The sequence below is a fragment of the Elephantulus edwardii genome, unplaced genomic scaffold, assembly GCF_000299155.1.
Source record: "Elephantulus edwardii isolate Elephantulus edwardi_28Jun2011 unplaced genomic scaffold, EleEdw1.0 scaffold00141, whole genome shotgun sequence".
Classification (NCBI taxonomy): Eukaryota; Metazoa; Chordata; class Mammalia; order Macroscelidea; family Macroscelididae; genus Elephantulus; species Elephantulus edwardii.
Window position 1 is genome coordinate 1,261,840 of NW_006399891.1, and position 13,747 is coordinate 1,275,586.

Genomic DNA, 13,747 nt, shown 5'->3' on the forward strand with positions numbered 1-13,747 from the left:
GGTATGCTTGTTCCAAGTCATGGTCTTCTCAATTACTTGCAATTTATCAGAGAGCTGGACAATGGCTTTGGATGGCCAAAGTGGAATTCATGCCTTTGAGTTGTGGTGCTGGAGAAGAATATTGAACATACCATGGACTGCCAAGTGAATAAATAGGTCTGTCCAGGAAAGAGTAAAACCAGCTTGCTTCTTGGAAGCAAGGATTTTGAAATGCCATCTCACATACTTTGAGCATGTTGCCAAAAAAGCATGTTCTTCCTTGAAGAAGGACTAGGAAGGGTGGAGGGTCAGCAAAGGAGAGGAAGACCCTGGATAAGATGGATTGACATAGTGACTGTGACAATGGGAGGTGTGTCAGAGAGAGTGATTGGCTCAGGATAGGGCAGAGTTCAGAGCTATTGTTATAAGGTCGACAGTGTGTGTGTGTGTGAGAGAGAGAGACAGAGAGAGAGAGAGAGAGTATAATTTTTTGTGATACATAAAACATTTGTCACTTCAACCATTTTTCTCTTTTTAAAATTGTAATAACAAATGTTGTTTCCATAGTAAATTGTTAAAATGGCATATTGGTTATGTGATAGACCAAGGCATTACATTTAAACATAGTCTTGCATTTCTTTTAAACTAAAGTTACATTTCTCTCTCCTTCTGCTTATTTAATATTAAGGCAAAGTAATTTGTAGTCTGTTATCATGTATAATTTCCTTTTCAACAGATAAATTTGAACATTTCTAAATAGAAAAATCTCCATTGAATAGCCTACTCTATGAGTGTGACATGAAATGCCATCACATTAGGCTGGGATACGGTGTTTTCAAACAGGTTGAACTACAGGGAAATAATATGATAAACTTGATTTTCATTTTCTGGAGCCCTTAAGACAGCAGAAAATCATCAGTTTTCAACACTGTGCTTAGTTCTTTCCTGTTACCTGCCAACATTCTTTTGAGTATGAAAATGGGTTTATCATGCCACGATTTTGATGTTGTAATTTATGGTAAAGAGTACCTGAGCAGTGCAAATACTTTTTATGTTTGTTTCAGCTGTTAACTGGAAGGTTGGTTAGTCTAGTTCACCGCTATGTGCCTCAGAAGAGAGGCCTGGAGATCGACGTGTGAAAATGAGCCAATACAACCTCTGTACAGCAGTTTTACTCTGACCTACATGATTATGACGGTCAACTTTCATCAAGAAGCAAGAAGACTCCAGTTCTTAAGTAAATTTGGCATCTCTGGCTTGAAAAACATTCATGGCTTTAACAGTAACACTGACAGTATAATGAGACTCCATTATGTTTCTCATAGATAAAACTATGCAGCTTCCTAAGCAAAATATGAAATGTAACATTATCTAACAATACATATTCTGAGGGGATTAGCTACACCTTCGTTTTAAGGTTATAAAAACCCCAAAAACCTAAGCTGTTGGGTTAGACCTGACTCACAGCAGCTCTCAAGAACTGAGTGAAGCTGCCCCTTATAATTTTCAGGGCTCTAATTTTTACGGAAACAAACTGTCACAAATGTCTCCAACACGTGGATAATGGCCAATAAGTTTGAACTGTCAACCTTTCAGCTAGCAGCCAACCTCTTTTTATTTTTATTATTAATTTTAAAGAAAGTTTACAGAGACTTAGGGTTTCCAGTCATTCATTGTTTCACTTTTCTCCCTGACCACTCCCTTCCCCCAATTCACTCTTCTCTTTGTAAAGTAAAAGAAAAACTCTTTCATTATTATGCAATCCCTCCCCCCAAGTCCACTCTACTGCGCAGCCTTCATTCTGGACTCCTGTCATGACAATAATAATAATATATCTCTTTTAAACTATTCTGTCCCTCATCTGTTTCAATGAAGTAAACATTATCTGCCTTCCCTCAACCCTGATGTCAGTCCGGTTTTACAACAGTGGCCCTATGCAATATTTGTCCTTCTGTGACTGAGATATTTCACTCAGCATAATGCCCTTCAGGGTCATCCATTTTGCATAATATTTCATGAGTTCCTTGTTTTTCAATGCTGCATAATACTCTATTGTGTGAATATACCAGAGCTTCTCTATTCATTTTTTGTTGATGGGCACTTGGATTGTTTCCAGCAGCCAAGTTCTTTAACCACTGCTTCACAAGGGCTGCTTTTATAATGTTAGCATGTCACTAAAGCTTCATGCCTCCTCCTCAATTACGGAGTTGCTACACTTTCAAAATCATACTTAAATAATTACATTCTGAATCAATGGTGGTAAGAAATTGTGTTACCAACCTAAAGGCAGGAGGGCAATCTCCTTCCAAACAATTTACAGTCTCAGAAAACTCACTAGAAGGTTAGCCTACTAGTTGATTCCAACTCAACAGCACATAACATTCTTAATCAGATCCTTACTATTATATATTTTAACACTAATATTAGGGAGAACTAGAGGCCTAGTTCAAGCCATGGTTGGCAATACTTAAGGATACTTTGGGTAGAATGTTGAATGATCCAGGAAGTATCAAAAGCAGATGGAAGGAGTACACAGAGTCACTGTATCAGAAGGAATTGTCTGACACAGAGGAATTTCATGAAATAACATATGAGCAAGAGTCTCTGGTGATGAAGGAGGAAGTTCAAGTTGCTCTAGGAATTGACAAAAAACAAGGCTTCTAGAGTTGATGGCATACCAATTGATTTATTTCAACAAACATAGGCTGCTATGGATGTGTTTACTAAGTTGTGCCGGGAAATCTGGAGGACAACCATCTGGCCAACTGACTGGAAGAGATCGATATTTGTTCCCATTCTAAAGAAAGGTGACCCAACAGAGTGTGGAAATTATCGAACAATATTATTGATATCACATGCAAGCAAGATTCTGCTGAACATTATCCAAAAAGGTTTGGAAAAATATGTCAACAGAGAATTGCCAGATATGCAGGCTGGATTTAGAAGAGGTTGTGGTACGAGGGATATTATAGCTAATGTTAGATGGATCTTGGCAGAAAGCAGAGAATACCAGAAGAATGTCTATCTGTGCTTCATCAACTATACAAAGACTTTTGACTGCATGGATTACAACAAGCTGTGGCTGACTCTGAGAAGAATGGGAATCCCAGAACATTTGATTGTGCTAATTCGAAACCTATACTTGGATCAAGAGGCAGTCATCAGAACAGAGCAGGGAGACTCTGGATGGGTCAAACATCAAGAAAGGGGTTCGTCAGGGATGTATTCTGTCTCCATACCTTTTCAATCTGTATGCAGAACAGATCATCCAAGACGCTGGGCAGTACGAGGAGGAATGTGGCATCAGGATTGGTGGAAGAGTCATCAACAACCTGTGTTATGCAGATGACACAACCCTGCTTGCTGAAACTGAGGAAGACCTGAAGCTCTTGCTGCAGAAAGTCAAGGACTGCAGCCTCCTATACGGATTGAAGCTCAATATCAAAAAAACAAAGATTCTCTCCAACTGGGCCAATTGGCAGCATCAGGATGGATGGTGAAGAGAGTGAGATAATTAACAGTTTTAGTTTACTTGGTTCCACAGTCAATGCTCTTGGTAACAGCAGCCAGGAAATCAAGAGATGAATTACATTGGGAAAGTCAGCTGTGAGGGATCTCTCAAGAGTACTGAAGAGCAATGACATCAGGCTAGAGACTAAGGTGCAACTGATCCAGGCTATAGTCTTTGCAATTAAGTGCTATGCATCAGAGAGTTGGACAGTGTATAGGGATGATAGAAAGAGAATGGATGCTTTTGAGCTGTGGTACTGGAGAAGAGTGTTGAATATACCATGGACTGCTAGGAGAACAAACAGGTTTGTCCTGGAGAGGGTGAAGCCAGAATGCTACTTGGAGTCAAGGATTCTGAGGCTTTGTCTGACATACTTTAGGCATGTTGCAAGGAGGGACTGGTCCTTGGAGAGGGACATCATGTTTGGGAGGGTGGAGGGACAGCGCAGGAAAGCAAGACCCTCGATGAGATGGATCGATTCTGTGAGTGGAGTGGTGGGAATGAGAGTGTCTGAGACGGTGAGGTTGGCACAGGTTAGAACGGCGTTTAGGGCTCTTGTACATAGGGTCGCTATGAGTCGCAAGTGACTTGATGGCACATGACAACAACAACAACAATAGAGGTCTAGTGGCAAGAAGCTTCACTACAATCTGAAGGTATACGGTTGTACCTCTCTGAGGGAGAAGGATGGGCAATCTCCACCCATGTGAATCTGCCAGAGGCTCAGCTATGGGTAGTTATGATTCTATGGTACACAACAGCAATATTAACTATTGAACTTACTCATGTAAGCATAATAGATTCTCAGAAAGTAAGAAATATTTGAATTATAGACTCCCAGGTATTATTTTAATTTGCATTATCCTTCCAACCATGTAACAGATGATTTGCAATCACATAGCTTCACAACATCTCTCTGTGGAAGGAATTGTTAACTCTTCTTCTAAAACAAAATTGCAGGTCAAGATGTAACTATTTCTTTTACATCAGTAAACTAGCAAAGGGATCCAGGTGTACAGAAACACAATGGCACCGTGAATGCAGCACATGTTTCTCACTGTCCACTGAGCTCTGTTTTTAATTCTGCCAACCACTGGGAAGAAATCTGATAATGCAAACTGATAATCTGAGATTCCTTTAAAATCAGTGAAAAATATGTATTTGCTCTTTATTTGGAGACTGAGTCTGCACGAGGTCAAGACAGATTAGAGGGAACACAGCAAACTCCTCCATTAAACAGTCATTTCCATAATCATCTTCTATGTTTATGTGCTGCTATTTTTTTTTGTCTGTCTTCCCTTCCTGCCCCACTCAACTGTACACCTATTTCCACATTTGGGTGCAAACTCAGTGAGACTAAGATTTGTCAGTGCTGTATTCTAGCACCTAGACACACGCCCAGTAAGTAGTGGTAGTTCTTAGGTGTTGGTATCATCAAGTTGAATACAACTCATAATGACCCTACTAGTAGCCAACCCAAACACCTGTCCTATCTTGTACCATCCTTGTTATCTCTGATACACTAGGGATCTTTTCTTAAATCATAGTCTCAATCTATCTCATTGGAGACTTCTTCTCCAAAATACTGAAGAGTAATGATGTCAGTAGGAAGACTAAGGTGCGCTTGATTCAGATCAAGATCTTCTCAATCACCTTCTATGCACAGAGAACTGGACAATGAATGAAGATGACAGAAGAAGAATTGATTACTTAGAGTTGTGGTGCTGGAGAATAGTACTGAATATTCTATCGACTGCCAAAAGAACAAACAGGTTCTCCTGCAAAGGGTGCAGCCACAGTGCTCCTTGAAGGCAAGGATCATGAAGCTTTATCTTTCATACTTTCAATTTGTAGTTAATGAAGTTTCCTTAGAAAGGGCTATCATGCTTGGAAAGATGGAGGGTCAGTGAAGGAAAGGAAGACAGTATATTGTATGTGGTAGACACTGAATTTGTTCAATTAATCAATCTGTTTAGACTTATTCTGAACCTCAAATGAGATGAACTTGTTGGATGAACCTGACTTTCAGAAGCAAGAGTGCCTCAAATGTATATAAGCACTGTTTTGTTTTCTAAAATAAAGCAAATATCAATATATTCTTGAAAACAGAAAAATTTAAGGGGAAAGTACACAAATAGAGATTGGGAGTATTTTTTGTAGGTGTGTATATATGTTTTTTAATCAGGTGAGATTGTGAGAATAACTATTGGGGAATTTTCTAACTATTTATATTTCAATAGCCTAGTAAGGTCCTCTTTAGAATCCAATACAAAACATCTTTAAAAAGACTAGGAATTCCAAAATCTCTGTAGATGTTCATTGAAATTAATAATAATAATACTTAATAATAAAAATTTTTAAAAAAACAAAAAAAAATCATCACCAAGAACAAAACGACGTAAAGTCTAAAAATTCTATTTATATTTGTAATTGGCGTTTAGGTACTGCTTGGTTGGAGAAAAATTAACTTTTAGATACTAGTTCACTGGAGAAAAATGTCTTTAAATAAATACTTTCCTGGGGGGGGAGGGAAGTCGAGAAAAAAGTGCAACAGTGAATGAATGGAAATCCAAAATCTCTGTAAATATACATTAAAACTAGTAAAAGAAAGTTTAAAAAAAAAGAGAATAGACTTTATAAAACCTTTACCAAAATAAAAAGCAACATGTCATCTTGCAAAAAACACAAGCTTTAGGGAGCTCCGGTGGCCTATAGGCAACAAGCTGTGCTGCAATCCCAAAGGCCACAGTTGAATCTATCAGACTCCGCTGGAGAAGAAGGGGCAATCTCCTCCTGTGCCAGTTGGATCAAATTCATTGGTACACAACAAAAAAGAAAACAAAACAACAAAACGAAACACAAGCTTTAGACCCAGATACATATCACCTTATATCTTGGATTCTCTGCATGTGTGTTTATGTGTATGTATGTGTGTGTGTGAGAGAGATTATGGAGAAGCTGATGCATTCTAACCACGTGCCTTAAGGTTGGTATCACAATTTCTTACCACTTGATCACCAGAACTTCCTCAAGTGTAAAGTAGGAAAGTTAATGTGTACATTGTAGGTACATTGGAGGTTAAATAAAATTATGCTTAAGGGAGGTATGGTGGAAGCATATGCTTGGAAGCAGGAGTGGCATCCACTTCCGTAAACAGCTTGCCTCTGGAAACCCTATGGAAGGATGAAAGTCAGGCACGCAAGTGTTGAGGACTTTTGTTCAGATGGTTGCTATGAGTCACCTACAACTCGATGGTACTTCACAACATGGAGAGAGACCAGTTGGCCTAGTGGACCAAAAGTGATACTACCAAACCAAAGGAGGGTGACTCTAATCCGCGGCCTTAAGGCCTGTTTTTCATTGTTTTTGTTCAAACAATCTTCCAGGTTGTATAGCCCTGGTGTGTCCACTTGCCATACAGAGGTAACTTACGGTTGCTGTGAAGCTGAACACTATGACACTGATCTGTCAAATGCGATAAAGGTTACCCATGGTGGATGGTGTTGGGTGGCGCTCCCTGGTTGAAACAAGCTTGGGAGCAGGAGTGGCATCCACTTCTGTAAACAGCGTGCCTCCGGAAACCCTATGAACCTGGAGAAAGGATGAAAATCATGCACTCAAGTGTCAAGGACTTTTGTTCATAGGGTCGCTATGAGTTGCCTACGACTGATGGTACTCAACAACAACAACAACAACAACATGGTGGCCTAGAGGTAAGAATTTATGTTGCAATCTCAAAGACTCAGTTCAAATTCACCAGCTGCTCTTGTGGGGGAAAGTTGAGTAATCTCCTCACATGTGATTTACAGCCTCTGCAAATCCACTGGAAGGTCAGCTATGGGTCAGTTCTGACTCAATGGCACATAACAAAAAACAACATAGGGCAACCAACAAACAATGGCACTCAGTAAGTGGTGATATGATCACTATTGCATTATTGGTAGAATAGAAAATAATTGTCAATTTACCACTTTGAGGCAAAACACAATTAGTCACATACAGAAGAAAAAAATCATCTTGAGTACTTCACATTTACTGGAGGAAGGAGAGATAAGGAAGATAACTGAGGCATTAGTGAGAATCTCAGTCTGTCCTCCCCACTGTGACACATGATAGATGATGGCTATGCATGCTACTCATTTCTGTGTGCAATTGTTGGCATAGAAAGAACTCCATCTGTGTCTGTCTCATTGAGACAAGTTATTATTACAACACAAGCGAGCATGGTGTTATTATTGGAGTCACTTGGAACCTGATCTAGTGTACTTTCAAACAAAAAAAATTTGCAAATCTATGTATTTTAACTAAGATTAAAAATGTATTGGGACGTACCTCATAGCTGGCTGAGATTCAACCCTCTTCTTTTATGAATGAGAATATTGGGGGCCAGAGAGATTAAATAACTGACTGGCACAAAGTCAAACAGCTAATTTGTGGCACAGCCAGGACTAAATTCAGACTTATTTCTACACAAAGTTCACCAGGATCTTAATGCTGCAGATAAGTTTGTATTCTTCGGTGCCTGTCAAGTTCCAATATTTCAGTTGGTAAGATTTAAGGATTCCATAAACTCTGTTCTTTTTGATGTGTCTAAATTTCTTCTTCTGTTTCCTAGAACAGTTGGCATTTGGAGACTTCATGTTTAATTTTGTTCAACACACATTTATTAAGTGCCAGGAATATTCCAGGTCCAGGGGTATAGGAGTGAGAAAAACACAATGCCTACTTTCATGTTTATTAGAAGATTCGCATGTAAGCTAAACAATAAATTGTATGTGAAAGTTTAAGTTATATTATTAAAAACAGAGCATTTTAGATTTTAGTAAGTACTAAAAACCAAAGAAAATATTAGAATGATGGTACAAAGTGGGACTAAGTGGGAAGGGTTGCAGTAAATGAGCTAATGTATTTTAATTTATTTCTATTTAGTAATGAGAGATAGAAATAATAAGGGTAAGCCACTCCCTCAGCATGCCCAGTCACGCCAGTGAAATATTCATCAACTGGGTCATCTCCTTATGGAGCCTCCACTTTAATTATGAGAATCCACATTTAAGCAGCAGGAAAACCTGTCTTGTGATCCAAAAAGGCATGGAGCAAAATCAGATCCTAGTCCAACCCTTGGAGACCAGGGTAGAGTCAGATTATGTGAAATGTTTTTAAAGGTTATCCCATTTTCTCAATGGTGTTCATTATTTGTGTAAAGCAATATACTATTATGTTTACAATCTTTTAAAATATTTTTATTTGCCTTATATAAAACAACTTACTATTAAGTCTACAATATTTTTTAAATACTTTTATTTGCCTTATTCTAAGGAGCCTGGTGGTTCAATAATACAGTGTGTAGATACCAACAGAAAGGGTCAGAGTTGGAGCTCACCAATATCTCTGTGGGAGGGAGATGAGCCAGTCTGCTCCTGCAAATATTTACAGCCTCATAAGCCTGTGGGAAAGTCCTCACTATCCTCCACGGTTTCTATGGCTCAAAAATGACCTAAGGCAGTGGATTTGGTTTATCTTTTTTCAAATTCTAGAGTACTTACTGTATTAAGTAGATTTTTTTTTAATTGGGTGTATTATTCTACTTTCTCTGTAGTCCTTTTCATATTGCACAAAATTAAAGCAAAATACAAAGATTCCAGTAGCAATTTTCAAAATGATTATTGCTTATTTCATCTCAGAGTTTTGAATATGAGCCTCTAGAATGTCTTCACGCTTTCTTTTTTTTTTTTTTTTTTCAGAAAAAAAAATTATTGTTGGCCAACCTTCCTAAAAGTATATATCGTCAAAGTTCTGGTCAGTGTTTTCAAAGAAGTACTTCTCCAGTGAAACAATGATCTCAAATCAAAGGTGATTTGGTCTAACCAAGAAAGTGAGAACTAAACCTCTTCTGGTAGCGACTGGTAAGCAGTGGGAATCCTTTACCATGGATGCTGAAGAACTATGATAGCAATGACTCATTTGCTTTTAGTTTTTTCATCTTTCCTAAGATTTGCTATTTGGCAAATTCATGAAACATTTATCTAAGACAACTGCCCCACCTAATGAAATAGGATGAACACTTACTTTCAATTGCCTTGATTTTATTTTCCCATGGAACACAAGCGGCTTTAAAGTTCTCGAAATCACGGAGAAATTTTGCCCATTTCTGAAAAAGAATTAAAATTAAAAAAAAATAAAGCCCCTTTTCCTGATTTGTAAAGACATTTGTCTCCGATGCTCATCATAAACATCACAAGAATGGGAGCTTCGAAAGCTCTCCCAAGCACCAACAGCTATTTGATGCAAAAAGGAGAAGTTGGAGGTCTCACTTGCTTCCTCACAGCCAGACCCATCACTTTGACTTTAAACATACTTATTAGCTTTCTGCTTTATGAAATATGCTGACCAATTAGGAATATCTGTTTATTCTGCCAATGGAAAGAGATTAGGGGCCAAACCGGTGCCTAAGAAAATTGTCAGCACATGTTGTTAGGTGCCATTGAGTCTTCTTGTCCTTGATGACATAGTTCATACAACACCATACCCTGAGCTTGATAATAGTGTCCAGTCAATTGCTCCTAAACATCTGTAGAGTGAGTTAATCCATACACAATCTAGATTGTGTACAACGTATTGCAGTATTGAGTACTGGTCTGGCACTTAAAATTCACAAAATTAGTATGTTTTTAGTGGAGGGAAATGTTATATGTATTCTCCCCACCTCCTTTTGAAATGAAGAGAAACACTGCTTTAAATTGAGTGTTATATGGATTATGAGCCCATGGACTCCTGTAAAACTTTTCCTCTATAATTTCTTCTGTCCATCTGGCATAAAATACAGTCTTTTGGTCAGAAGCTGAACTTGAAAAGTGTGCACTGGCCAGTTCACTGGAATGTTCTGCTTAACCATTTCATGATTATGTATCGGTACATGCACAACTACGTTTGTTTTTTTCTGGTTTCTTAACTTAAGGTAACATTTTCTGACCCTTAACTGTTTGCACTGTCCATCTTTTCAAAGTCTTGCCTCTGTTAGTATCCAGAAGAAAATGTGCCTTGTATTGTAACCCTCACTTCACTGTATTGTTATTACTTGTTTGCATACAGTCTAGAAAATGAAGCAAGCAAGGTGCCATTTTCATAGGTTATGAATTCCTTTATTCAACATGTGTTGGTTAAAAGCATACAATGTGCCAATCTTCATATAGTTCATTTAGAGATAGAGATTGAGAGATAAATGATGTAGATGAGAGAAAGAGGAAGAGAGAGAGAGAGAGAGAGAGAGAGAGAGAGAGATTTAGTGTAGTAAATACCATAATATTTTGGGTAGAATTCTAAAGGATGGGTAAAGTGTAGCCATATGGAAGTTCAGAAAAAAGAATTTGAGGTTGAAAATTCAAAAGAAGCCAATATAGGGAGCTCTGGTGGCCTAGTGGCAAGTAGCTGCACTGCAATCCCATAGGCGCATGGTTTGAATTCACCAGATGCTCTGCCAGGAAAGGAGGGACAATCTCCTCCTGTACCAGCCAGATCTGATTTGATGGTACACAGACACACAAAAATAACAATAAAATTTAAAAAAAATTAAAAAGCCAATATAGACATGTGGTACTGTTCAGTAGCAATGAAACCATTAAGTAGAAAATTCAAGTGCACACCTTGTAAGCTCAGCTTCTGCCCCAGAGTGCTGTATTTTATGCCAGATGACCAGAAGAAATTATAGAGGAAAGATCTTAAAAGAATCAGTGGGATTATAATCAATGTAACACTCGGTTTAAAGCAATTTTTCTCCATTTTTTTTTCTTTTTTTGTCTCCGGTAAATTTTCAGTATTCTTTATATGTCTTTAGGTTCTATAGAAGTCTGTGTTTTATTCATAAAGAGAGCAAGACTAATTTGCTCTGTCTGATAATCAATTTTTGGTTGCATTAATAACAATATCATTTCTGTTAAGAATAACTGACTTAAAGGGTTTTGCTTTTCCACCTTATAGCAGAGAATCCTATAAAAAGCCCCCTCTTTCAGCAAAGGGGGAAATATTTATGTAGGATATATTCCAGGAAGATATGGATATTTCATAGGAAACTTTTGAGGACAACTTAAAGAGAGGAAATTATTCTTAAGACTGTCTGACAGTCTTTCTTCCTATATATATGAAATGATTTGTGAAGAAGGAACAGAAATGGATAAAAATGCAATGGATGTGATTTAGCTACTGTAAGACTGGGATCACAACAGAAGGTTTGTTAACTCTGAATTCAGCACAGCAGCTTTGAAGGCGTCCACTGTTAGTGTGACCTCAGATGCTCACAGGTGCCAAACACCGAACCCATCTGAGCAAAGCAACCTAGATGTGAAATGGTGAGGCTTGTGGGTAATGGAAACCACATACCCTATCTAAAGGTGATACCTGGGTGCTCAGGTGTGGCCCAGAAGGGCTGCCAAGAAGGAATACTGGCCCATCATTGGCAGCCCCTTTTATTATTTCAACGAAGACTAGAAATCCAGTTGTTTATTTGACATTTCTTTGTTTTCTAAATGGTAGAAATAATGAGGCAGAGGAAGCAATGTGTTTGAGCATGATGCAGATTGTGACAATGGTACCCAATCAGGCAAGGTTCAGATCCACTGTTGCAACGCTGAGTCATAGTGGACTAGACAGCACTTAACAGCAACAGTGCAAATAAACAAATTAAATAGAATACAGGGCAAAACAAATTCTGTCAGAAGAGCAGTTTAACAGTGGGCCACTCAATTGGGCTAGAAAATAATGAACAACCAAGCCAGTGGTTCAAATAGTTAACAGGTTAGGCTGGTAATCAAAAGGTTGGATGTTCAAGGCCACCCAGAAGTTCCTTGAAAGAAAAACCTGACCATCTCTCTCCAAAAAACCACCCGGTAAAAACAGAAAAAATCGCTATGCTGACTGGTGACTATATTTACAGCCTTGAATGAAGATGGGACTGTCAACACTACAGACCTTAATCACCTTTTGAACCTGGAACAAAACTCATCCCCTAGCTCAGCTAGCAACTAAACAATAGACACGCCTGAAGGTGAACAATAACACTAGGGAACCACTCATGCCTTAGCATAATCAAACACATGTAATCAAATGGTCACAGTTTTTACCCAGAGACAAATTAACTCAAAATAAAGGATGGGGTAGGATAGGAAGATAAATGGACACAAGAATCACAGGAGAATGTAGGAAGAGTGTAGTTACTTTGTGGGTATTACAATCAATGTTATAAAACAAAATGAGTATGAATTGTGAAATAAAAAAAAAACAAAATAAAAACCCCAATTTTCTCTACAAATGTTCACTCAAATTTCGGGGTGGGGGGGCGGGAAACAAACAAAAATCAACTTTATGTAGCACAGAAGCTAGCTCCTAGAAGCTCATGATGTCGCTGTGCTTTGGAACCGACTCAGTGACAGCTAGGCTTGACAGTCTGGCGTTGGCCTGTTTTTTCACTAAACACTCTTTGTTAAGGATGCCTTTGAGCTGTGGTGGTGGAGAAGAGCACTGGATATCCCAGGAATGGCCAAAACAACAGGCAGATATGTCATGTAGAAAATATAGCTAGAATGCTCCTTGGAAGCAAGAATTATAAAGCTCCATCTCACATACTTTGGGCATGTTGCTAAGCAAAGCTATTCCTTGGAGAAGGAGGGATGTCATGCTTGAAAAGGGAGAGGTTTGATGAAAGAGACAATACTCTCAACCAGATGGATTGACACAATGACTGCTTCTAAGGGCTCTAGTATGTCAGGAAGTGTGAGGATGTTTCAGGATGGGACAGGGTACAGATATATTGTTCATAGGGTCACGATGGGTCGTACTTGACCCCATGGCAACTAATAACAACTAACAGTTATGGATTTCAACAGAACCTTAGCGAAAGAGGCAGTTCGGAATGTATCATCTGTAATTTGACTCCATTTGTTTGGCATGTAAATTTAACGCTAAAGGGATATAGATTGTTGTTGGTTGTTGTTGTGTACTGTAGAGTCAGAACCGACCCATAGTTGACCCTCCAGTAGGTTTTCAGTGCCAGTTAATCATGCAGGAAAAGATTGCCCATTCTTCTCCTGTGGCCTGGAACCTGCAAACCTGCCTTCAGGATTGCAACACAGCTTCTTGCCACTAGGCCACTAAAACTCCTTGAGATATATTATATATGTAGAGGAATGTCTATCTCTGTTTCATTGACTATGCAAAGGCATTTGACTGTGTAGATCATAACAAACTATGGCTGACTCTGAGAAG

At 38.6% G+C, this 13,747-nt stretch overlaps 1 protein-coding gene across 1 annotated transcript in view; it reads right to left on the reverse strand.

Moving 5' to 3' along the window:
• Window positions 1-13,747, reverse strand: part of TMC1 (transmembrane channel-like 1) — a 189,406-nt gene that overhangs the window by 92,159 nt on the left and 83,500 nt on the right. The window contains exon 6 of the mRNA XM_006894419.1: window positions 9,560-9,641. Coding sequence (XP_006894481.1) covers window positions 9,560-9,641 — 82 coding nt within the window. The remainder of the gene's footprint in view (window positions 1-9,559; window positions 9,642-13,747) is intronic.